General features: G+C 42.7%; 1 protein-coding gene and 2 long non-coding RNA genes across 3 annotated transcripts in view; 1 reads left to right on the forward strand and 2 right to left on the reverse strand.

Moving 5' to 3' along the window:
• LOC134291443 (uncharacterized) overlaps positions 1–27,553 on the reverse strand; it is a 388,672-nt gene that overhangs the window by 214,862 nt on the left and 146,257 nt on the right. The window lies entirely within an intron of this gene.
• LOC109399798 (hypoxia up-regulated protein 1) lies at positions 791–13,723 on the reverse strand. Its single transcript, XM_019672294.3, has 4 exons — positions 13,345–13,723; positions 12,918–13,269; positions 2,012–4,005; positions 791–1,805 (listed from the first exon to the last, which is right to left on the reverse strand). The coding sequence occupies exons 2-4, from the start codon at positions 13,265–13,267 to the stop codon at positions 1,324–1,326; spliced, it is 2,826 nt and encodes a 941-aa protein (XP_019527839.3). The 5' UTR covers positions 13,268–13,269; positions 13,345–13,723; the 3' UTR covers positions 791–1,323.
• On the forward strand, positions 4,048–6,213 carry LOC134291146 (uncharacterized). Its single transcript, XR_009998934.1, has 2 exons — positions 4,048–5,482; positions 5,545–6,213. It is a non-coding gene; the product is annotated as an uncharacterized LOC134291146 (long non-coding RNA).

A 27,553-nucleotide genomic window follows, 5' to 3' on the forward strand; every position in this document is an offset into this window, starting at 1 on the left:
GGGCGGTGGCTTCTAAATTCGTCTGTTTTCCACTATAACTCAGTCAATCTTGAACTAATTGACACAATTCTTGGAATGCGGTGAGATAGGTATAGTATCTACCCGTGTACAAAATTTCAAGTCAATCGGTTCAAAATTGACCGAGTTACAGTGGAAAACAGAAGAAAATAACAGACGAAGAAAACCACCGCCCAAGTAGCGCGATACCCTATTAAGTAAAACTGACTACAGAAACCTGAATCTTCAGAATGTTCTGTTATCCATAACCCGCTGTGGTAAAGAGCTATAGGCTCTCTTTACGCTTTTTGCGGTATTACGGTGCCTTTTTTAGGGTGCTATTCGAACCCATTGTGGTACGCTTATGCGTTAGTACCCTCTTCCAGGGTATCTACCTATTTCCCTACATGTCCCTACCCCCTTACCCAAATGTCCTTCCTGTTCCCTCAGGTAGATGAAATAGGCTTTTATTATAGCGATGGCACAAATAATGGAGTATAACGTGCCTCTGGAGCCGGCCTTCTGAAGCCTGATACCAGATTATCAATAAACTGCCTGCACCGAACAAACGAATTAACAACTTCAGCTCGTCGAAGGTTTGCTTCTTTTTTGGAAGGATCCTATGCATAGGGACAGCATCTTCAGTCATCTGCAGCGTCGATTTTCTCCAGCCAAATGGAATTAGGAACCGAGTGATTGGAATTGGGTGATGTCACGGTATACCGTATACTATAACAATTTTATCCCGCGACTGCCGGATAAGGAATTTCGGAAAAAGTAACAACGCATAACGAACGATCGTTTCCAGAGGAATCGCACATCCCTTTGTTAAGTCAATGTTCTGTCGTGTCACAATGTGGTTCAACAATCTTCAATACACGGGCCCTCATCGGGCAGGGGTTTTTCTTCAATTATTTTAGCTTACCTCTATTATCAGCCTATTAAATTGTCTTATCAGCTTGGATTTCAGCGTAAAACTGCTGGTTTTGAAGCCATTCGTCGTTTGTCGCCAAGCGGCCGCTTTTTTTCGCACAGATTTGAATGCATGTAACTCCGACGTGGTCGTATCACGAAATATGATCAGGATGGTCAATGTTCAAATCAACCCAAGGAAATTCAAATGCATTGTACTCGGTTCTCAAAATATCTGAGAGTGGTACCGAAAGAACAAGCGGGACGGGAGCACGGCAAAGTAGGTAAGGAAGGGATGCTATGAAACAGGATTCAAGTAAAATAAATAACTTACTGAACGGGATCGAGGAAATCGTGGTGTAGAGTGGATGGATGAATTTGTGCTAGCCTATTTGCTCGAAGTAGCCTCATCTCTTACAGCTCGGTGTGCTGGTCTTCGTCACTAGGCTCTTCCGTTTTACTGGGTTTGATTTCTTCTCCATCCTCACTACTGGGTGTCGCTTCTCCTTTGCTTTGGTTTGGCGTTTCTTCAATCACCTGTTCTTCCTCGGCCACAACTTCCTCGGTATTCTGCTCGGCTTCTTCCTTGCTCGTGTTCTTTTCCACCTTGGGTGGAGGGGTTGGCTTTACCTTTGGTCGCCAGAGTTTCAATTTGTTCACTAAATACTTGACTTCCCGGTCCAACAGGGCCATCTTGTCGGTGATGTCCTTGACCGTCAGCCGGACGGGTTCGTTGCGAGCGATCTTTTTCTGTTCCTGCACTTCGACCTTTTCCCACTCGATCGTTTCTTTGATAACTCGCTCCAGGGTGTCGATTTCCACCTGGGTAAATACGTCCTTTTCCGGGTTTCCTTCCTTGGTGAAATTCCGTGCCTTATCTAGGAATCCGTCGGCACCTGAGATTGTGAAACAAATGAAACATTTTATTAGTTGATAAAAATAAACCCTTGTAGCATTTCAAATAAAAATGATTAACTCCGTAAACAATGTTCTGATTGAGCAGAAATTTTTACCTTGACTCTTGATTTTTAAAATTGTTCGTTTTTACTAAATAATACACACAATACTAACTGGGCTAAGCAAATCCACGAATCGAACTCACCTTCAATCATCTTCTTCAAGGCACTCAATGCTTCCGGACGTTCCTTATGTTCCCAGTGTCGCGCGTAAACCTCATTTGCCACCGTGCGCAGCTCATCGAGCTTTTTCTCGTACGTTTCGGCATCGGCGTCCGATCCGTCTTCGTAGAGCCACTCGGAAATTTCCGAACAGTGCTTCCTGATGGCGTCGGCTTCCTCTTGAGTGGCACACGACGAATATTCCTCCTCGTCCAGCTTCACCTGGGCATCGATGACAAAGCTTTCCAGGGCGTTCAAGGCGGTTTCGCGGCGTTTCTTAGATTCTTCTACGTCGTTGAGGGCCTTGATTTTGCTGAGCGAAGCCTCGTACTGCGGTCCATCCAGAGGTGAAAGGTAAAGCACTTCGACGCGGGACGGAATCTCCTCTTTGATTGTCACGATCTTCGGTTTTTCAGTCTTGTTCTTGGCTCCTTCGCCATCTCCCGATACGGTGGAGTTCTCGGCATTGGTGCCGTTGTTCGATTTGTCTTCGTCAGATTTCTTATCATCCTCTTTCTGTTCTTCCTTGGAGGAATCTTCTTTGGAAGGTTCCTCTGTGGATGTGGGCTTGTCTTCGCCGGAATCTCCGGAGAAGAGCTTGCTTATAGTGTTGCCTAGCTTTTGTAATGTACTTTCGTCATCTTCCTTGACGGTTTTCTCCAAAACCAGTTCAACGTTGGCCAACGAAAACAAACCGGAATCATCTAGGACGAAGTGAGCCTTGATTCCTTTGGACTCGACATTGTCGGCTTTGTTGGCGTTCAGCTTTTTGGCCACTTCAGTAAGGCTCACCTTGGTTAGATTCAACGAGCCCAGATTAGCGATTTCGTCCTTGCTAAGGACCGATTCAAGATCAGCGTAATCCACTGTGAATTCGAAATCGTCTGTGTGCTTGTTGAACGTGATAACCTTCTTCTGTGGGTAGGAATTCATTGCGCCAAACAGCGTCCTTCGAACGAACCGAGTATTGCCGCTTTCACCTTCGCGGCCGAACACGACCTGAATCGGGTACAGGACAGCGTCCTTGACGACGAACTTCTTCACCTTGAAACCGGTGGCCAAGTCCGCAGCCCTGTAGACTGCACCCATGCAAGCGGCCTCATCAGCATTCAAGTTCTTGGCCAGTTCCTGCTTGATGTGAGCCTTCAAGATCTCTTGAACCTTAGGGACTCGCGTATTTCCTCCGAAAAGCACAACCTGATTAACAATGTCCAAAGTCAAACCGGAAAGTGACAGAGCGCGATCAATCGGAGCGGTAATCCGAGCAAATAAATCCTTGCACAGCTCCTCGAACTGGTCCCGAGTCACCAACAGCCGGAAGTCCTGTTCGTCCAGCAGACCCTCAATCTGAGCATAATGTTCCGTATTGGCGCTCAGCACGTTCTTCAACCGTCCGGCTTCCTTGAACAGCTTGGCCATCGCTCTGGGGTTCGTAAAGACGTCCGTTTTAGTCTTGCCCATCTTGTTGAACTGCTGACCCAGGTAGTCCCTCAATCGAACCTGCATTTCCAATCCGCCGAGAGTGCGATCGTAACCGACTCCCAATACCTGCACCACTGGCAGAATTTCCTTGGTGGCCTTGTCCTTGACCAACTGATAGCTAATCACCGAAGCGGTCGTCTTGTACGCTCCCATATCGTAGAACACAAAGTACTGGGCCGTTTCGTTGAATTCCTTCCGCCGGAAAATTCCATAGTTCAGCCCAACGGCCGTGTAGTCATTGATCAGCTGCAGCACCTTCAGATTTGCCAGCCGGGCTGCGGAAACCAGCGCTTGACGTTCGGCTTGACCAAAGAATCCGGGCACGACAAGGACGCACTCGGTGATGGACTGACCGGTGGACTCTTCGGCGTATCCCTTGGCCACCTGGAGCAGTTGGGCAATCAGCTCTTCGATGGTGTACTGCTCGTCACCGTTTCGGAACACGACTGTTTTGCGCGTCGGGTCTTCAACGATGTCATAGTATGGGAAACGTTTTCTGCAATGAGAAAGAGAAATAGAAACAGTTTCATGAGTGTGCCTGTTGATGATTTGTGAGTATTTTAACTTAGGGTATAATTATTTACTTTGGGTAACGGGTCGTAGGGGGGGGGGGGGTTGTGGTTGCAGAACGTGACGACCCTTACAAAAAATATTGAGGTACCATACAAAAAGTGTGACATAGCCCCATGAAAACTTTGAGGTTTCTTGCAGGTAATTCTTCCGGGATCCGTTCATTAAAGTTCATTCCAGGATTCCATCAATGATTCTATCCGGGTTTACTTACATGGATTATTTCAGAAAATGCATCAGTTTCCACGATTACGTGAGATTTCTCCTGAATTGCCTCCAGAGATTCCTTTCAAGTTTTCTTCGTTGAGTTAGCCCAGATTGTACTTATTCCACCTGATATTCATTCAGAGATTCTTCCCGGGGTATCTTAAGTGATTTCTCCCGGGATCCCACCAGAAGCTTCCTTCGTGATTCATCCTATATTTCCTACAGGAATTTATTCCTGTACATCTTCGGGATTCCTGTCGATTCTTCTAATGACTACTTTAAGGATCATTTCAGGGATTTCTCCAGGCATATCTTCAGAGACTCTTTCCACGATTTTTTCAGGAATTCATTCAGAGTTTCCTTCTGAGATGTCTTGTAGAGATTCCTTCTGAAATTCTTTTGTTGGGGCTGTTTGGGCTCGTTTGGAAGTTAACCATCAATGTTAACGTCTTTCCCCGATCAGCCTAGATAGTGTGGTGTATACCACACTTAAACGATAAGCTACCTTGGTAGCGTTCTGATTGAAACGTGAACAATGTACGTTTGTAAATAATACTCTTTTGTAAAAGATCTAATAAGAGTAGATGGCGAGCTGGCCCTCGCTCTCTTTTACGTTGTGAACTGATCCTGAACGAAACATCTTTTTATTACGTCTCTCTTGAACAACAATCTACTAGGTAAATTAGTTTACCATAAACTCATTACTCGGTTATAAAAGTGGCGACGAGAAAAATAAAGGACTCTTTCAAGACGCGTGTGATTAGTGCAAAATAAAAAAAAAATAAAAACAAAACGTTAAAGGCACAGCAGCTGCCTCAAATTGAGTGTGTTCGATTTCTGTCGGTATTAGCACCTCTCCAAGCGGTAGGCAGTAATCATCATTTGAAACCTCCTGTTGAAGTGTGGACAAATCTCCATTTGACGTCGTTAAATATAACTAAAAGTAAAATCAGCAGAGTGGAACAGGGAATCACATTGCGCAACGGCGGCAAAATTGTCTGGCCCGGTGCTACCTATTGTCCTTTTTGTATGTTTTGTTCAGCGTTTGGTAGGTAAGTGCTCAAAGAGTTGTTTTCGTTTCAAACTATTGAATAGGATAGGAGATGTGTGTAGCTACAAGTGAGTAAATATTGATGTATAATATGTGAATAATGATAATGGACCAAATTGCTTTAAAATTGACTAGTGCTAAAAAGGTATTATTTGTTTTACTTTTTTGATTAATAAGCGTGTTTTCTATAGGTATTTTTTCGTAAAGGTTCTCGTGGAAGTACTTCTAAGATGGCTAATTGGTCATTTGCGGCAGGATTTGCGACTGAAGTGGCACTAAAAGCAATGGAATGCAACTGCACCAGCGATTCGGCATGCGATGTGACGGGCGTGAACAACAGAGTTTCAAACGGATGGCGGGCGAAAAAGTTCGTAGTACATGTCGAGGTCAGACAATGGCCAAACGGAGAAATCGCATTTGAAGGAAACATCGAGCGTTTTTCACTGGAAAACAAGATGCCTACTAAGGAGCAAATGTTCCATCTGAGATGCCAAATGGCGAAAATTGAGAGCTATGTTGCGAATGTGCCTAATGTGTTAAGTGTTATTTGCGTATTACAAAATGTTGTGATCTGTATTATGTTAGATGACTATGCTCAAAAATATTTAGTTTGTTTGTATTGTCGTGGTCCTTAGGATTTGTGAATGGATTTTTTTGTGAAACTGCACAGCTTAGAATAGTACAACTTCAGAATTGTTAAGGGGGGAGAACTGTGGTGTATACCACACTTAAACGATAAGCTACCTTGGTAGCGTTCTGATTGAAACGTGAACAATGTACGTTTGTAAATAATACTCTTTTGTAAAAGATCTAATAAAAGTAGATGGCGAGCTGGCCCTCGCTCTCTTTTACGTTGTGAACTGATCCTGAACGAAACATCTTTTTATTACGTCTCTCTTGAACAACAATCTACTAGGTAAATTAGTTTACCATAAACTCATTACTCGGTTATAAAAGATAGCTGTGTTACCGACACTACACAGCAGCGGTTGTATTAATTGGCTAAGAATAACACTACGGATCGCCTGATCCAGTGGTAAGAGTCCACTAAACAGGTGACCCCTAATTCAGGGTGTTATGCGGCTTAATGCTTACCGTGCCAAGGAATGAATGGTTAGGGGGGGTCTAACGAAATCCTAACCACAAACGGAGCCAGTGGATAATTAGGGCGTCCTCCACAGTATTACGCCCTTACTGTGCTAACCGGAGCAATAGTGCAGTGGACCTTGCGTTTCTCCGAGATAATCAGTTGCCCTTCTTAAGTCTCAAGTTTGAGGCTAAATAAGGGCGGGATTATTCAAATGTTGTAAATTAGCTCACATTACTACCTATATGGGTTACTACCTATATGGGTTACTACCTATATGGGTTCGTTTTCGCCATTGGCTTTTTTCAATTGACGCTGATTTGGTTTGTCGTTGATGTTTCCTTTTTGTGCTATAATTGTGAAGACTGTCTAATTTGGGCTAGGAAACCTCAAATCAATTTTCAGCGTAAAAAGCGTGTGTAGCCCAAGTTGCTATACTTAAAAAAGTTCATCTTCGTAGGGTAACTTCTGTATAGTTTACCTTGTGAACCCAGTTTTGCTTCTTTCATTATAAATGAAATGTCGTGCATCGAGCACGCTATATCTTAGAATAAATAACGTAAACAGTATGTTTCAACCTTTCCTTCAAGCCTTCGAGCAAGATATTGTTTTCAGCCTTTTTTCGCTGATATTTGGCAGTATTGCTACGATGATTATATCATCTGAAGTAATTCAAACAATAATTCGTCCCCTTAATGCTAGAACTAGGTAACTGGTTTTGCGAAATCGCAAGAAATTTGTTTATATCTGAACGTACACCACAATAAACACAAGTTTGTCAATTGAAAACTCAAAAACACATATTAACTCCTCAACTACCAAGGGTCCAAAAAAAGTCGGAAGTCCAACTTTGACAAGGCATTTCTCGGCCGTTTTTCAACCAATTTCAAAACTTTTTTCTGCGATGGAACCGGACAGGTTTCAAAATCATCTTCCATTTAAAAAAATATAAAATAGATGCGTCTACCCAAAGTTATTAAGCAAAAGGCACTTCCTAGTTTTTTTTTTGAGAGCGCATTTTTTGCGCACATTGATCAAAAAACAAAATTTAAAGCGATGACATATGGTTTTTTCGACGCTTAATCATGCGTACAGCTGGAGTGAACATGTTTATGCAAAATTATTTATTTTTCAGTACACTGCTAATTTACCTTACTCAAAAAATTGCTAAAATACCATATTTTTCACATAAAATAAGCAATAAATCAAAATTCAAAGCGATGACATATAGTTTTTTTGGTCTTAAATTGTTCGTAGGATTGTACTCGACATTTTTGATGAACAATGAAAATGTTCTAATTACACTCTTATTTTGTTTTACCCGGAAAACTACGAAAATTCCATACTTTTTACACAAAGTAGTCAACAAAACTAAATTTAAAACGATAACATGTAGTTTTTTGCCTTGAAATGTTCGTAGCTGTTTGGGGGACATACCTGAAGAATAATAGTGATGTTTTCATTACACTCAAATTTTGATTCACTCAAAAATCAACGAAAGTACCACATTTTTCACGCAAAGTGGTTAACAAAAATGATGGCTTGCAATGCAAAGTAGTATTTTACCTTTAAATTACTCGTGAAAGCGTACTGGACGTTCTTTATGAGTAATAGTGATGTTTTCATGACACACTTAATTTATTTTACTCGAAAAGCTACAAAAATACCATAATTTTCATACAAAACAGTCAATAAAACAATATTAAAAGCCATAACATGTAGTTGAATGCCCTTCAATTTTCCGTTACAATGTTCTGGACCTGTTTTTGATAAAATGTTGATGTTTACATTACACTAATATTTTGTTTTATAAAAAAAAGTACGAAAATACCACAAAAAAGTGAATAAGCCAAAATTTACAGTAATGATGTGTAGTTATTCAGCTATGAATTTATCGTAATAGTTTAGTGGATTTATTTGAAAAATCATAGGGAATTTTTTATTACACTCATATTTTATTCCATTCGGAATACTAGGAAAATACCACATTTTTCACACAAAGTAGTCAACAAACAAAAATATAAGGCAATGCATTCTGGTTTTTTGGCTTGATTTTTTTCGTGAAATGATGGACGTGGAACAATAATACCGCCTTCATGACACTCTCAGTTCATTTTACCAAACAAGTTTTTAAAATACCGAAATTTTCTTACAAAATAGTCAATAAAATTAATTGTAGTTGTTAGTTTCAAAATTTTCCGTTGGAATGTACTAGACATGTATTTGATAACATTTTGATGTTCACATCACATCCACGTTTCGTTTTACTAAAAATTCACGAATGTGCCATATTTTTCACACAAAATAGCGTTAGCGTTAGCGGTTACGTTACGGTTACCATTAGTTACGGTATACTTCGTAGATTGGATACTAACAACATTCATGTACCTTTTGCTAATCTTGCTCGGATTGCTTTTCGGAACAAGGTCGGGGAGTTAACTTTGCTCCAATCTTATGCAAGAATACCAAAAGCACAAATGTCATTATTCCCGGCCACGCCCATCTTTACCGTAACTTGGGATAGGGGAAGGAAATGTTGATGTAGCACTTATTTAAGAGGCCTCCGACTCAGTGACACTCCCATAAGTACTACGGAGTGGGTGGTTGGGAGATGTAATATGTAGGTCAAGGATTCGCCTGAAAAGCTGGCGATGGACCCACGGCATTGGTTGTTAATTTGGTTAAAATTTAATCACTTGAAAGCCGGCAATCAAAAGAGATTTATTGTTTAAAAAATTATGTTTCTGCTCAGTGAGAGGCCCAAGCAGAACCGATCCCTCCAGGGTCATCGGAACTATGCAATACCTAAATGTTTAAAACGCGAGGAAAAAAATTGGTTACTCGAGAAATAACAAAATAAAAGAAAAGAAAAAAAATAATCTAAAAATCGCGTTAAACAAAAAAAAAAAGAGAAAACAGATCGCGTAAAACGAGTAAAAAAAAAGTTGGCGATCCGAAAAAAAAACGCGGCATTACGACACTCGGCTCGAAGAAAAACGACGCGGGCAACGTGGTCTACCCGCCAGCGAATGATATGGCGATCTTGACACTTCAAAAAATAAGAAGGATGTTTCGTCGTCCCGACTGCAGGGTTGCCCGCTTGTACATCTGAAATAGAAAATAGTATTAAATGGTGATAGGCTCACAACAGTTACATATTTTTTGGAGATAAATCTCTCTAGATATAGACAAAAATTACCTGAATCCTCCTGAAACAAATGGTTTATTAGCAATGAAAAACATAATACAAAAAAAAGTAGAACAAATTGTGATCTTGAATTTTTTTGCATTTAAATTATCAAAGCTAAAAAAAATACAAGATCAATATTTGTTATGGTAGATCTTACACCGTAACGCACCATTACAAGGTGATCTACCCACGTTACGGGACGCCATATTTTTCACACAAAATAGCCAATAACACAAAATTCAAAACTAACACATGCAGATTTCTATTACTGACTTTTTTGTACCAGGTTCAGGTTACAAGGCAAACCGAAAATTCACCAGGGATTTTTTTATTTGTTTTTATTTGAGTCCATTTGCGTCTCCTGAACATGCAGTAGTAATCACCAAAAAATAAACGGAAATCCCGTGAATATGAAAGAAAGTTACGAACTTAATTGGTTTCCGAAGCTAAGGTTAGGGTATGTGTCTTTATTAGAGAGATTTTCAGCCTTCTTTCATTCCTGTTCCTTGGGATTCCTTTTCAAATTCCTCTCGGAGATTCTTTCGTATTCCTATCGACGTTTTTACCCTAGATTCAAACAGTTCTTTCCGGAAAAATTCCTGGAGAATATTGCAGGATTTCTGAAATCCAAATATTGTCTCCTGAAGGTTTTTATGAGAATCCTATAGATTTTCTTCCAGAGGTTTTCCCATATTTGCTATTAGAGTCTCTCGTTGGATTATTCCTCCTGCGTTTTGCCCAAACAAATTTTCGTGGAATTTATTCTCTTTTCTCCGGAAATATACATCAGATGTTGTCGTAGAATTTCTCTTAGAGTTTCTCTCGGAATTTCTCTTGAAGGTTTTCCGCGATTTCTTCCGATATTCCTCTTGGTATTTCTCCATGAGATTTTTCCGGGATTTCTAAGGTTTTTACAGAAACAATTGCTGGGATTTCAACTGAGGCTACTCCCGGATTTTAAAGGTATTTTTCACGAGTTTTCTGAAGGAATTGCTTCTGGGATTTCTCCCGAAGTTTTAAGAAATTTCAATGATTTTTTTCTGGAGTTTCTCCCCGGATTTCTACAGAAGTTACATCCGGGATATTTAATAAAGGTTCTTGCGAGAATTTTTTTTAAAGTTTCACCTGAGATTACTCTCAGAGTTTGTGCTCTAGAAGCTGAAATACAAAGCTCCAAACTTAAGCATTTTGTATGAAAATCGGTCAATGCGTCCAGTACTGTACTTTTTTAGAAGTGTTTCTCGGAAAACCTCCTGCCTGAGATAACCTACAAAATTCATTGTTGTAAATAACAGAAGACATGTCGGAATGAATCCACGTGATTTTTGCGAGAAATTATGCAATGAGGAAAGCGAGAGGAACTTCGGAAGAAATCCTGAGAAGAACTGGGAAATCTGGTAGGGAATATTTAGAAAATTCATGAAAGAACTCTGAAAATTTCTAAGAGAAATCCCGGGAGAAACTCCGGATGAAAACCAGCGAAGAAATTCAGGAGAAATATCGGAAAACTCTTTGGCAGAAATTCCAGAAGTAATTATCGGAAATCTCTAAAAATATCGAAAAAACCACGGAAGGAACTATTAATGGGAGCAAATAAAAGAAAAACACTTTGCATGGGAACTAGGATGGAAACTTGAGAGAACTGGAGAAAGCCAGAAAAAAAACTTCGAAAATGCTCCAGGAAAAAAAAAGAGATTCCTGAAAAATATGATAATATTCTAAATGAGTCCTTGGAGAAATTTATCAAGCAATCGCTAGAGGAATTTCTGATGAAACCCCAAATGAATAATACACAGAAACATTTCAAAAGTTTTATAAAAGAATTCCTCGAGAAATCGAACCCCTAAATAAATTCCGCCTGAATCCTTGATGTTTTTGAAAATATCCCTGAAGGAATCTCTGGAATATTTTTGAAAGGTTTTGAACCCACAACAAAATATTTTGAAAGATATCATAAAATATAAATGCACCTTTTGGGAAATTTATATTTATATTTCAGAAGAGTTTCTGATGCAATACCGTAAAACGGGGTAGCTTTGATAGTTTTTCAGCAAATTTCCTTAATATTATTCCATGTATTTTTCCTGATTTAATAATTTTAAAACAAGTATTGGTGTCTCAGTTATAATTGCAATGTAAGGATTGGGCAGTTTTAATTGTTTTGGGTGCTCAATATTATTTTTTCATATGAGCGAGAATCACATTTTCATTTTGGGAAAACTTTGATAGTGCTCTGACAAACATATGAAATCCCAAAAAATATTGCAGATTGTAACGCAAAGAGTATCAGTATGATGGGAAAAGCCGTATGAAACATGTTAGGTTAATTTATTGTATCAAAACATGAAGAATTTTATAAAATTATAAATAACAAATTGAGTCAGTACTCAACCTGAGTGAAAATCTCAGTGCTTTTAGCTATAAAAAATAATTATCTGTGTAAAAATATATTTTTTTACGGTACATCAACATGTGACTATTAGTATGGGACACGCTTGTATAGAAAAAATAAATCCTCGCTCCAGTCGACTGCTTAGATCTCATTTAGGTCCCATATGAACTGTGCAAAATTTCAGCGCAATCGGTGAAACTATAATTTAGCGCAAGCGGTTCAAAGTTTACATAGGATTTACTATGGAAAAAGTTACACTTTCAAACAAAAAATCCCAGAGGTCGCCCCTTATCTCCTTAATTTAAATCGATCAACGCTTCTTGTAGAAAAATCATTTATGAAACTTTCCTTCGAAGACTGCAAAACAATTGGATGCTTGTGGAGAAAGTTATTGATTTATTACCGATTAGTGATCCGACGAACGGCTTTTTGTTTTGTTTTATCAGCAGCACTGTAGCTGCTGCCTTGGCTGCTGCTGTGTCTGGGGGTGGTGATGCCACCCGCCACCCCATGCAGCAACGGCAGCAGCAGTGCTGCTAATAAAACAAAACAAAAAGCCGATTGTTGGATCACTAATCGGTAATAAATCAATAACTTTCTCCACAAGCATCCAATTGTTTTGCAGTCTTCGAAGGAAAGTTTCATAAATGATTTTTCTACACGAAGCGTTGATCGATTTGAATTGACGAGACAAGGGGCGACCTCTGGGAATTTTTATTTGAAAGTGTAACTTTTCTCATAGTAAATCCTATGAAAACTTTGTACCGCTTGCGCTAAATTATAGTTTCACCGATTGCGCTGAAATTTTGCACAGTTCATATGGGACCTAAATGGAATCGAAAAAGTCAACTGGAGCGAGAATTTGATGTTTGTCCCATACTAATAGCCACCCATTCCCGAATTCCACTCACCTGTAAAGGTCCACCATCGGATTGTCGATCGTTTTTCCAAGTAAATCGACCAGATAGCCAAAGTTGTTGGCCGGAAACCGAACTCCCAGCGTTTGGGCATCTTCTCCGATTAGGCGGTCTCCATTTCGGAACGCAATCGTTGTCGGGGTTTTCCGTTTCGACTCCTTATTCAGGGCAATCTCCATAGGAACACCCGGTGACACGACGCCAATCTTCATCCACTCGCTACCCAAATCCACCGACATGACGGCTGCTCCATCGCTGGGGGTTAGCAATGCAGCAAATACCACCACCGCGGCTAGCAGCAGACAGGCAGCGCTTCCTCCACCAAACCAATTATGCCGTTTCATCGCTGGAAGTTACGGAAAAGTCTAATTTCAACAGGAACTGAACGTCGAACAAACTTAACAAGGAAATCAAAACGTACCTGATTCTCGGAGTCCGAGCAGAACCTATAAGAAGCACTAAAAACTATTCAACTTAACAGAAATTGCACCACTTTCACTTTTGGGCTTTTCCCCACACCCAAAACTCGCGCACCGAGGCGACACGTCGTCGTGAAACTCTGCTTCTTTCCGTTTGCTGTTTTGATGCTCAAACGCAACCGATGATCCGCAAAATACGCTGATGCAATCGGATTTACCGATTCCCCATGGATAACTATGGGTACTAGTGGAGACACGGCAAACAGATTCCGAAAAGAAGCACTGTCTGAGATCGTCTCCTCGCAGCCAGCTTGGTCACCGATTCGAAGTACTGACGTGTTTCTTTCTCAGCTTGTCGGCCTCCTCCGGTCGCGTTCTGTCGTTCTGTCAAAACTGATGCGGAGCGCATGGGGAACACTGGTGAAAACGGAACGAAGTGGCGACCGGCTCGCTCATCAGCTGATGTGACAGCTGTCAAAAATATAGCGCATTTCGGCACCTACATTTCAAAAGGGCGTAACTGCATTTGGAAGTAATACCTTCTTTCAAAGCTGTAGGTCGTACTGCCTCCCTTACACTCAAACCACCGTAGTTGTCGGAAAGAGGAGAGTTTTTCCCATCTGGTACTTGTTGTGAAAAACATGGAAATCATAACACATGATCCACAGCTTTAAAAGAAGGTGATGATTCCAAAAGCAGTTACGCCCTTTTGAAATGTTGGTGTCGATTTAGTTCACCACTGGACTATCGCACTACACTGAACCCAAACATCATCCTGTATGTGACTGAAATCTAATATGCTCGCGCCCTTTAACAAAAAGCATACACAAATCGGATGATGCTGATATGGTCTGGCTCACCGTCAACTGAAATGGAGCGAATGCGAATCAGTCGATAACAGTACGAGACGCGAATAGGAGTTCAACTGAAAATTGTATAACATTTGAATGCAACTATTTCGTATTTGGAATGCAGTTTAGTTTGCGTTTTATATGCTAAGGATTCGCTTTAAGAGCTGAAAATCCTGTATTATATGCGGTCTTTCAAAAAATGGCAACAAATAAATCAAAATTAAATCTTTGCGTTGTTTTATTTTATTGAAACGGCATGTAATTTTTATGTTATTAACATAATAAAACAACTTTGTTGGTGAAATAATATCACTTCGCGTAGCACCATTTTTTCTGGATTTACATCGCTGTTATTGACGCACTTGTTGGCCAGATTAGATTCAATCCATCGTATGCGGAGCTGGGTTCCACAGGTAATGCGCGTGCTACTGAAATCGAACCTCCAATCAGCGCTGCCCCCCCGAGCCATGTCCAAATCCGCCATCGTCGAAACTGAAAATAGTACATTTCAAACTTTAAAGTTTTTCCAGTTGAAATCAAATTACTAATTATCACCTACCTTGATAACCGCTCTAAGAGTCTATCCAATGATTGTAATTCTCGTATTTATTGAAATCGAGATTGAAATATTGAAATTCTTAAACACACGAGACATGAGACAATCGAGCAACGAGTTATTGCATCAAAAGAATGATGGCCGCCGTTCGTCGTTGATGTGATTCCTGATTGGAGTCAGTAACGCAAGTGCTGCCAGTATTTATTACACGTTAAATCCATACAAGTTAAATTCATGTTAACAAATATCATATCACCCTCCTCTCTTTATAGCTCACATATTTACTCTGATTAATCAAGAACAAAATCCTTAAACTTCAGCGGTCTACGAACTTGACGTTGAGGACGATCATCGGCTTGCGTTGTCTCAGATGTTGATGTTGAGTAAGCTCCCCTGCTTGTTTGATTGGTACAGCTGCTTCTAGATGTGCTTCCGGATTCTGCCAGGGGCTCCGCTTTGATTGATTGATTGGTGTTCGGCGTACTGGTCACTGCCAGCCAGCGGATCTTCGAAACTGAGGTAACGGTCATCAGTATCTTCAGCTTCTCGTTCTGGCAATACCATTCCTGTTCCATCTCTGATGTGTACACGGTTACGACGATAGTTGCTCCCATTAACTTCGATGCTGTAGTCCCGGTCACTCAAAACTTCAGCTACTCGCCCTCTGGTCCACTGATGAGTTGCTTCAGGCCTCAACTGGACGTACACATCCTGTCCTCTCACCAGAGCCGGTAGTGGCTGAGACTTGCGGTCGTGATAGAACTTGGATTTGATTTTTCTCATCTCTATTTGATCCCTGATTTTGGTCGAGTCTACACCTTGCACCTTCAATTGGTCGAGGGGAACAGGCCATAGCCCCCGGATGTTTCGTCCCATTACTTTCTGGGCAGGTGAATAACCATCTGCTTGAGGTGTGTTTCGCCACTCCAAAATCGCCAACCAATAGTCTTTGCCGTCGTGTAGCGCCTTCTTGATGATATTTTTGGCTATTTTGATAGCCGACTCAGCCTTTCCGTTCGCAGCATGGTGATAGGGTGCGCTAGTTGAATGAGCGATTCCGTATTTCTTCATGAACGTTTGCCATTCAACGCTGACGAATTGCTTCGCTGAGTCCGTAATTGCTTTACGTGGGATGCCAAATCTACTGAATATCTGCTTTGTACATTCGACCAAATTGTGGGTTGCCTGGCTATTGAGAATGTTGACCTCGAAAAAGTTGGAGAAGTGGTCTACCGTTACCAGTATCAACAACTTTTTGTCGCCGCAGGATACCTCTCCGATGTCCAAGGACACGATCTCGAACGGGAACGTTGCTGTTTGACAGGTTTGCATCGGTTCACTCTGCTGGTACCCCTTGAACCGGTTACAGATTTCGCAGGTCTTCACGAAGTTCCGTAGATGATCGTTCATGTTCGGCCAAAAGACTATTCCGCGAGCCTTTCGCAGAATCGCCTGCTCTCCTTGGTGGTTGTAGTGTAACAACTCGGACACTTTCTTCCGGTAAGCCGTTGGGACAACTACACGATCGTTTCGTAGGATGATACCGTCCTGGATCACCAGTTCTTGTCGAAATCCGTGATAGGGTTTGATGCAATCAGCCATCGTTGATTTGTCTTCGGGCCAACCGTTCATAATGACAGTCTTGAGATTCTGCAGAACTTCATCCTGTTGAGTCTCTCGCCGGATTTGATCCAACACTGCATCCTGCATATCCACCTCGTCCAAAGCGTTCACGCTTTCGATCCCGTACCACAGCTTACTCCATTCGTCATCTTCCCTTCCCTTCTTCACGTCAATATTTCTCGATAGTGTATCCGCCAAGACCATTTTGGAACCCTTTACATACCTGATCTCCAAGCTGTATCTCTGCAGACTCAGCATCATTTGCTTGATTCGATTGGGTGCCGCGGCCAATGGTTTCTTAAAGATGGTTTGTAACGGCTGATGGTCCGACTCCACAATCACCTTCTTCCCTCCGAATATGTATTGGTCAAAACGTTTACACGCAAACAGGATCGCCAGCGTCTCCTTCTCGATTTGCGCGTATCGCTGCTCTGTAACCGACAACATTCTGGACGCGAACATTATCGGCCGCCCAAGTAACCAGTAAGCATTTAAAATAGCATTCCTGCAGCATTATAGTTGCCCTTATGACAAGGCATTTAATGCTAATTGGCCGTATATACACCTATAGTGCTATCCAACAGCAGGTTTTGGCAAAATAACGGGCTGTCTGAGTGCAACACCTTCAGGAACGTCCTATCAAAATGTCAAAGAAGCGTAACGCCTCGTCGAACAAAACAAAACAAAAATAGATTTACGCCAGCTTCTCGCTCTCTCGACGATCTCGCTTCTTCTACACTCCAGCTGTTTTATGTGGTACTTTTTTGCTTGTTTTAGTGTTATCGGGGTTTGAACTTACGGTCCGGTGATTATTCATTTATGTGTTCTGTTCAAACTGCTGCTCCACGCTCCAGGATACGCCACAGTTGGTCCGATGATGTGCGCTAATTTTATCGCCAATATAAAGAATGGTTAGAAAACAGCTTCAGCTCCGACACCCAAAACATGTTTTCAAAGAGGCATTTCACAGCGTGTAAAGCGTTTTCATTCCCTCTTCCATCAATAACATATGATTCCCTCTTTCGATGATCATAATCTTATAATCCGCCGAAGATACACCTATTTAGTACACATTTTTCGACACCATTAGGTGTGGTAATTTCTCGATGGCAATGTTCCCAATCCAAACCAGCTGCATCAATGTTTGGTTCAGAGCTTTTGGATGAATAAGGGAAAAACGAATAAGCAACTCAGATGTCCAAAATTGTCAACAGAGGTATATATTCTGTAAGAAAGAGACAGCATGAGCCGAGGGGTGGATCACTTCCAAAACAACTGAATCGAAAATGCGTTTTGATGAAAATGCGTTACAAAATGCTCCAGTGCGTTGAAAAATGCGTTTGAAAATGCAATGCGTTGAAAAATGCGCCAAAATATCCAATGCGTTGAAAAATGCACAGGAATGCATGGCGAATTTTTGGAGTTTTAATATACAATTTGTTGAAAAATACGCCAGTGCGAAGGAAAATTCGTGTAATTTATCAATGCGTATAAAAATGCGAGCATTCCACCAATGCGCATAAAAATGCGTGTTTTCTATCAATGCGTAGAAAAATGCGTGTTTTCTATCAATGCGTAGAATAATGCAAGTTTTTTTTTGTCAATGCGTATAAAAATACAAACAATTTCATCAATGCGTTGAAAAGTGCATGCTGTAAAATTTTGACAAGTGTTGTTCAATTTTAGAAATGCGTACCTTAATACGCCAGTGCGTAACAAAATGCGCCAAAGCGTATGTCAATACGCAAGGCTGAATCGAAAATGCGCTAGTGATTCGCCCCTCGGCATGAGCTATCAAATGTATAACATATCTCCCATACTCTTTGCTCTTAGCATTTCAGGCCAAACATTTCAATAGGTCCTATCTGCATTTGAGAGGCTCTCTTTGTTCACTTTCTCTTTCTATTATTGCAATGTAATGTTACACTTTTCAACTATTTTTGCAGTACAAATCGAAAGACGATTGTTTTGACCATCGTTCAATGCAAGGATACAATCATAATACAAATAAACAGCTGAGACATCAACGAAAGAGAGGGAAACCAAAGAGAGCCTCTCTTCTGCAGATAGGACCTTTAGACATGTTTGGCCTGATTTGTAGAGCAGTTGAAAAGCATTCTGATTGCTTCCGAACGAAAACACCTCAAGCAGTTGAAATGCTAATTAACAGCTGAAAGCTTTTGAATAGCACAGCTTATGCTGATTCAAGGCAGCTATGCATTCGAACTGCTTATGTAGGGCAGCAAGCAGTTCAAATGCTTAATACGGTCTGCTGTACGGCTTATTCAAATGCTTAGTGGTTACCTGGGCGGCCTTCTTGGAGCAACACCGCACCCAACGCATATCCGCTCGCATCGCATTGTATAGTTGTTTGCAGTTCAGGGTCGAAATACTTCAGTGACGAAATGTTGGTAATCTTCTCCTTCAACAGGTTGAAAGCTACCTGCTCCGGTTTTCCCCAAGTCCACCGATCTCCTTTCAATAAGTTTCTCAGGGGCACACTTACCTCCGATAGACGAGGGATGAACTTCGCCATGTACGTCGCCAGTCCCATGAACCGATCGAGGGGCGATTCACTGTACTGCGTTACTGCAGTGAAAATACACGAATGATAAAAATACACAAAAATACATCAATACACAACAAATGCAAAACTGCATAAAAAATACGCCACATTCGAAAAAATACACCAATTCAAAATAAAAGTGCAAAAATTCTCCAGTGCACGAAAAATGCGAAAAATACAATAATACTAAAAAATACGCCATATTCGAAAAAATACGCAGACTCGAAAAAAAAATTGCAAATCTGTTCCAGTACACGACAAATACAATTCCAGCACGATTCAGTTCAATTTTGGTAGTTATGTGCAAATATAATGGATCTTATTGTGCAATACAGAAATGATGAGATGATTTTGTGACAGACAGTTTAGCCCACCAAAATTTAGAAATTCACAAGAATGCCTTCTTCAGTATCTTCATAAACTCCATAAATTCCCTCTACCATTCCTCCAGGAACTTTTTCTTGGAGTTTCCTCTAGGAATTCCTTTTCAGGTTCCTCTAGGAGTTCTATCCGGGAATTAATCCAAGAGTTGTTACAAAGATGCCTTGTGGGATTGGTACAGAAGTTCCCTCTGATGTTCATCCCGGAAAAAATTGGATGAATTTGTGGATAAATCCCAGAAGGCATTCCAGGGGATGTCCCAGAAGGATCTCAAGAGGAAAATTCTGGAGGAATCCAACAGAATAGGAGAATAAAGCCTATTTTTGAAAGAATCTGCGAGGGAATTTCTGGAGACATCAGGAAGAGCTGGGGGAGGAAAGTCAAGAGAAACTCTTGGTGGAATCCCCGTAAAAGTGAGAAGTATCCGAGAAAAAAGCAACTCGTGGAGAGTTTCCAGAAGGGATTCCTGGAAAATCGCGATCTGTTTCTCCAGGCTTCCGAACTCTGCTTCTTCGGAAATGATCATCAGATGGATGTCCACGTTGGCATGAATGAAATTGCCAACAAGGGAACTTTTTTCCAAAATAATAATCCCGAAATAATGTGACGGCTATGGGTTTGACTGGTAGAGGATTATTATTTTCCTAGAATTCAAATCAATTGTTCAACGGTTACAATATTAACAACAGCCCGAGTTTACAGGCAAATAGTCTATGGTTCGTGCTAACTTACGTTTAGTCCAGGTTTTGGGGGTTTTGATGTCCCGTGTCAATCAATTCTGTGAACCAGCTTAATGTAGGTCGGAGTTCAAGTCGTAGCTGTTGGTGATCTGAATGTCTAATCCTGGCCCAGGCCGTACTACTTATCCGTACTATAATATAGGATAGATTTAAGTATTTGCATGTGTTTTCATTCATAAGCTTTTTTACCGCATTAGTTCATAGGTTCCATCAAATTTAGGTTAAGTAGACGGTATAGAGTACTTGAAATGTTCCTGCCAAACTGCACATCGCATTAATTTCAATTAGGTTTAAGATATTAATGATAACTGCATGATACTACCTTTGGGTAACAACTATTTAGCAACTATTTAACAATTTAACTATTAATTTCAAGTATTTGCACGCTGTAAATAACATGATCTGCACTTCTTCGATCTGTTTATCTTCCTATCTATTGTCCCTACGTGAACGATACAGACTCACCGTTGTGACAGAGTTGGATCCGTCACTCCGAATCATTCCGCTTTCGCTGTACCTATAGACGAGGGGTATACTACATCGGCGCCTAAAGACAGCAATATCATAGAGGCGCGCTGGCGTATTATCGCCAACAGTCCCCCCAGGTACGCTGGCATTTTTGCTGGCTTACTCCGGATCGCGCCCTACATCTAGCACGGCTAATTTGGCGACCGGACGCTCGTAGATGCCATTTGCTGTTCTTACCGTCGCTGATCTAGGTTTTCCATCTCGTCCAGGATGAGTACAAATGATTCGGCCTTTTGGCCAACAGTTCCGGGGAAGCTTTGGATCTACAACGACCACCAAGTCATTGATTTCTATTGGCTTCGTATCGGTGAACCACTTGGTGCGTCGGGTTATCTCCGGAAGGTAATCAGCGACCCATCGTTTCCAGAACCGATTTGCCTGGACCTGGGATAGCAACCAACCCTGGCGAAGGGCAATACCGCTGTCATCGATATTGCTCATAGGTTTTGAACCATTAGACGCTCCGAGCAGAAAATGGTTTGGGGTTAAAGCTGGTGCCGAATCGTCGTCGACTGGGACGTGCGTTAGCGGTCGCGAGTTGATGACATTTTCGACCTCCGCCAGTAGATTGCGTAAAACTTCATCTGTAAGCTTCCTAGCAGGCAGAATGGCCATAAGGTTTTTCTTGACGCTTCCGATCAAACGCTCCCAGCTACCGCCCATGTGCGGTGAAGCTGGAGGCAGAAATGTCCAATTAGTATCGGTGTCCACAAATTCTTTCATCAGTTGTTCTTGATTGATGTTAGTCTCCGATTCTCGGAGTACTCGATCTGCACCGATGAAATTGGTTCCCCGGTCACTGAAGAAGGTTCGAGGTTTCCCTCTCCGTGCAATGAAATTGCGCAGAGCCATAATACACGATTCGGTGCTTAGAGAATGGACGACCTCGACGTGGATAGCACGGACTGTCAGGCAGGTGGCAAGCATGCCCCAGCGTTTCTCTACCCGACGGCCGATGACAACTTCATATGGCCCAAACAGATCAACTCCAACATGTGTGAATGGGCGGGTGAATGCATCTAAGCGTGCAACGGGCAGGTCAGCCATGATTGGTACGCTCGGAATTGTACGACTATTTTTACATCGTTGACAGCTGTTTCTCACTTTGGCATATGTCGAGCGAAGTTGCGGAACGCTGAATTTCTGTCGCACTTCGTTAATAACGGTCTCGTGGTTTTGATGGTGAAACTTTTGATGATAGTGTGCAACGATTAACTTAGTGGCGGGGTGGTCACGGGGCAGAATAACTGGATGCTTAGCATCTTGTGTTGCGTAGTCGCAGTTGGCGATGCGACCTCGCATGCGCATTACTCCATCCTGGTCCAACCACGGAGATTTTTGGTGCAATGGACTTGTTTTAGGCAACGGCGTTCCGGATAGCTCATGTTGCGATCGCTGGAGAAGAGCGAATTCGTCGGGATAACTCTCTTGTTGCGTTTGACGTAGTAGGTACGATTCAGCAGAAGTAAGCTCTTGACTGGAGAGAGAGCCGCCTATGACAGGCTTCTTCAAACGTTTCAAATTGCAGTTGTTGTAGAAACGGCATACAAATGCAACGATTCGAATTAATCGAGTCCAATTGGAGAAATCTTCAAATCGTACTATAGGATGGGGTGCGACGAAGTGTGACATTGCACTGGGGCGTAGCTCAAGTTCTGTAGTGATTGGTCCTCTCGATGTGCGTGGCCAACAATCTTCTGGAAGACAGAGAAATTGTGGGCCGTTGAACCATCTTGCTGTAGGTTTCAGATCTGGAAGTCCTTTCCATTTTGTCCCATCATCCGCAACGTTTAAGTTGGTGGGAACGTATCTCCACTCAGTAATCTCGGTCAACTCGAGGATCTCGCTAATCCGGAAGGCTACAAATGACGAGTAACGACGGTGATCGGATTTTATCCAACACAGGACATCCTGCGAGTCGGACCAGAAAATTCGACGGGAAACATTAATCTTGAGAGCTTCGGAGACTGTTTGAGCCAAACGAGCGCCAATCAAAGCTGCTTGTAGCTCCAGTCGGGGTACTGAGAGAAACTTCAACGGTGCTACTCTGGTTTTTGCAGCGACTATACTGCATTCCACGACGTCATCATGGTTGAAGCGTAGATAACAAGCAGCCGCAATACCATTTTCACTGGCATCCACAAACGTGTGAAGCTGTACGTCTCCGTGGTTCATGTTCCGCTTCCTGGAGTAGCACCGAGGAATACTTATCTGTTCGATTTGTGGTAGAACTTGGAGCCAAGTTTTCCATCGTTCAAAGATGTTTTCGTCGACTTGATCATCCCAATCGGTTCCGGAGCGCCAGACGTCTTGGAGAAGGATTTTCAAATACATTAAAAACTGGGCAATTAGTCCCAATGGATCGAACACGGACATGAGAACACGTAGCATCTGCCGTTTGGTTGGATGGTGCTGGCCTTCCAAAAGCGCTCTTCCATAACGGTTCCATCCAACTTTGAAGGTGAAGGTATCCAAGTCGGTACACCACCACATGCCAAGCACCTTTTCTGTAGCTAGTTCCGGCGATAGGTCTAGGTTCTTTTCTTCGGTGTGATCTTCTTCTAAGGCATCAGCTACACGTTTAGAGTTGCTGATCCAATTACGAATCTCGAACCCACCTTCTGCGTGTACCTTTTTCACTTGTCGTGCGAGCGCAATAGCTTCTTCTTCTGTCGCCACACTCACTAGCATGTCATCAACATAATGGCGTTTCTGAATCACTTCAACAGCAACTGGATGGTCCCCTTTGAAACGTTCGGCATTCAAGTTTTTTACAAATTGTGCGGTGCTAGGGGAGCAGCATGCCCCGAACGTCATTACTTGTAGAGCGTAGACTGACAGAGTTTCATCTTTATTGTACCAGAGGAAACGTTGGCATTGCTGATCTTCCGGGCGCATGCGTACCTGCAGAAACATCTCACGCACGTCTCCAGTCAAAGCAATCCGTCCTTCACGGAATTGTACCAGTATAGTGAAAAGCTCACAGAGTTGATCAGGTCCTTTGAGCAGCGCAGAGTTTAGAGACATTCCATGCGAGATTGCAGCAGCATCCCACACCATCCGAATCTTCCCTGGTTTGTTGACGTTCGTGACGGGGAATATTGGAAGGTACCACGTCCTGGTGAATCTTTGGGAAAGTTCATCATCGGTAAGCTTCCTGGCGTAGCCTTTTTCCACGAGGTCTAGGATCTTATTGTTGAGGGCATCGGCTAACTGGGGGTCTTTATCCATCCTCTTTTTGAGGCACTGCAGTCGTCGAAGAGCCATCGGAAAACTGTCGGGCAGACGAACATCGTCATAACGCCACAATAACCCTGTTTCATAGCAGTTTTCCTTCAACACTGTAAGTGTATTTAGTAGTGTTTGCGCTCGTTCCTCTTCTGCTGAGAGTAGACGTTTCTTCGGCTGAGAAACTCCCAGACTATCCACTGCAAAGTATTCCTTCATCAATCGATGCAGGTTTTCGTCCGAAGATGGGTCGCATTCACAGATCTGGAATACAGAGTGTACCAGATTAGCACCGTTTCCATGGTTTCCTCCTCCACATATCGTCCATCCTAGCCGAGTTTTAACGGCGACTGGCTGATGTAGCGCTCCCTCGCGACTTTTTTGAACAAGGCTGAGGTACTGATCTTTCATCCCGATGAGAATTCTTGGTCGGACATCTTGATAAGATGTGATCGGCAGGCCCTTGAGATGCGGATACCGCAACGCCAACTCTTCAACGTTTAATGTTTGCGATGGAAGAAGTAGTTCGGTAACCGTGCGTACTCCATGCATAGTATACTTCTTGGAATCATTGTGTTTGGTAGTGACCTCTAGCCGAACGCTCTTTGAGCCATCTTCTCGACGTTTAGTTCCTCCAGTCCAGAGTAGGCATAGCGACGTTTCTTCTCCTTCCAGCTGTAGTTCATCCGAAAGTTCTTCGTCGAGCAGGGTGAGCTCGGATCCGTCGTCTAGAAAGGCGAATGTCTCGATCGAGCGGTGCTTTCCGTGTAGTACCACGGGTAGGTAGCGAAATAACACCTGGCTAGAAGTGACTTGGTGAGTATGACATCCATGATCGGTCGAATCTGACACTGGAATAGACGCCGTTTCGTCACGCTGATTTGACGGTGTTTTGTTCGTATCACTCCAAGAAGTGTTAGTCCGCAGCGGCACGCTTTTCTGTTCATTGTGCAGCAGTTCATGGTGTTTCAGCTCGCATCCGTTCCTTCCACACAGTTTAGCATGGCACACGCCCTTATGTTGGTGTAGACATCGACGACAAAGACCTAGATCTCGAACGGTCGCCCAACGAGAATCGCGAGAGAACTCCAAAAAACGTTCGCATTTGTTGATTGACTTACAGCTTCCTTTGCATACTAGGCAGCTCTCAGTTGTGCCTTTCGCGTTGAATGGCGGTGTAGAGCGATGACCTGATGACTTTTCCTCGGAGTGAGCGTTGACAAATGAGTTGCTCTTTTTGGCCGCACGTGAATCACTACGTACAAGCTTGGGATTCAAGGTGTCGTTTGGGATGGTAACGGCGCTAGCAGCTTCTGCTAGAGAGTAAAGCCAACTGCCGAAAGATGACAAATTGACCGTTGGTAGTGATAATCTGTACTGCGCCCAATTTAACTTGATCGATGGGGGCAACTTGTTCACGAGTTGATGGAGGAAAGTCATGTTGTAGAAGTATTCTTCCAATCCACACGCGTCCACGGTTGCACAAAAGTTTTGAACGCTGACGGCAAAGTCCACGATGGTTTCTAATTTGTCTTCTCTCAGTACTGGAAGAGAGTTGATTTTTGACATCATCGAGTGAACGATAACTTCCGGTTGTCCGAACAGCATTTTGAGCGTCGACATGACCCCATTGACGTTTGATGGGTGTAGCAGGCGGCTTTTGACCGCTTCATACGCTCGACCCTTCAAGCTTCGTTGCAAGCGGACGATGTTTTCATCATTCGTGAATCCACACAGTGCGGTAGTGCTGTTGAAGGTTGACAAAAACAGAGGCCATTCTTCCGGATCTCCAGAAAACGGTGGGAGATCTTTAGAGATGGCTTGTCGGGCAGCTAACTGCTTCCGGGTGATAGGATATTGATCACCTTCTTCGTCGCCCTCCTGGCCGTAGAATCGATAGTCTCGCATGGTAGATGAATGGGGATTGTTCTGCTGCTGAATTACTGGTTGTCTCGAGTGTGGAACAAACCTTGGATGCTCTGGAACTGACACGTTGTTGTGTGAAAATCGGCGAAATGGATTTCCTTCCATGTTTTGGGAAGCAATGGGTGCAGCTACACCGCGTCCACTAGAGTGGGGTAGCTGTACCATTGACACTCGACGTGAAGGCTCGGCATTTGGAGTCGGTCGCGGCTGTATCGGTAAAGGAACTTCATTCGTCGATCCAAGAGCTAGCTGTTGTATATCGCTCGCCAATGCAGGTGGATCTACTGGACAGCTGAGCATGGACTCTGGTGCTGGAAATGGATCTGGAGGGTTTGGCTCTTGTAACGATGAGCCAGTGCTGCCAATCCGTGTAACTGTTGAGTTCCAAACTTGCATCTTCCCCGCGTGCATATTCGAGCTGAATCGGCCCTCGCCTCGATAACCTATTGGCTCACCCTGGAAAGCATTCGTAGTTGTGATCCAGTTCTGCGTTCTGGCCATAGAATCGTTCTTAGATGAACCGTTTTCACTTAGGGCTTGCTCTAGTAGCTGGTACTTTTGCTCCAGGAAGGCCTTTTCCCGCTCAGCTTCCTCTGCTGCGATGACTCTTTGTCGCTCTGCTTCACGTCGCTCCACATTCCTCATTTCCTCCAGCATTTGAAGTTTCAGCTTAGCGACAGCTTGAGATGAGCGACTTGAAGATACCGACGGAGCTTTAGATTCATTTCGTGATGGAGATACAACCCACTGTAGCGAGGTGACAAACGGAGCTTGATCGGCTTCCCTGGTATGGTTCGACTCATCCACTGCAAGTGAGAGGGCTAGTTGGTTGGCTGTTATATCAGGGTGTTGGCGTTGCTGATGTTGATGTGACTGCTGTTGGTGTTGAAGCTGATGATGTCGCGGTACTGATGGACCACTGCTGTCGTGAAGAAGAGCTGCAGAAGAATTAGTTTCCTGGACTCCTTTCGCTGATTCGCATTTGGCACAACTCCAGGGATAATTCTCTATTTGCTGCGTAACTCCTACACACTGGAAGTGATGCCACTTGGCACACACGTCGCATCGCACCATCTCCTCTGTATCCAACTCTCGGCAGACCTGACATGTTCGCCCGGGACGGGACTCCTCTGGATCTGCCGTGACCACCACTTGCACACCACTATTCGCACCGACATTTACACCAACCACTTTGCCCGACCGAAGGGTTCGACTTGACATGACCGACTGTATCGAGTATTCGTTTTTAAACGAAAATAATAAACTGTTGGAAATTGCCAACAAGGGAACTTTTTTCCAAAATAATAATCCCGAAATAATGTGACGGCTATGGGTTTGACTGGTAGAGGATTATTATTTTCCTAGAATTCAAATCAATTGTTCAACGGTTACAATATTAACAACAGCCCGAGTTTACAGGCAAATAGTCTATGGTTCGTGCTAACTTACGTTTAGTCCAGGTTTTGGGGGTTTTGATGTCCCGTGTCAATCAATTCTGTGAACCAGCTTAATGTAGGTCGGAGTTCAAGTCGTAGCTGTTGGTGATCTGAATGTCTAATCCTGGCCCAGGCCGTACTACTTATCCGTACTATAATATAGGATAGATTTAAGTATTTGCATGTGTTTTCATTCATAAGCTTTTTTACCGCATTAGTTCATAGGTTCCATCAAATTTAGGTTAAGTAGACGGTATAGAGTACTTGAAATGTTCCTGCCAAACTGCACATCGCATTAATTTCAATTAGGTTTAAGATATTAATGATAACTGCATGATACTACCTTTGGGTAACAACTATTTAGCAACTATTTAAC

The sequence above is a fragment of the Aedes albopictus genome, chromosome 3, assembly GCF_035046485.1.
Source record: "Aedes albopictus strain Foshan chromosome 3, AalbF5, whole genome shotgun sequence".
Taxonomy (NCBI): Eukaryota; Metazoa; Arthropoda; class Insecta; order Diptera; family Culicidae; genus Aedes; species Aedes albopictus.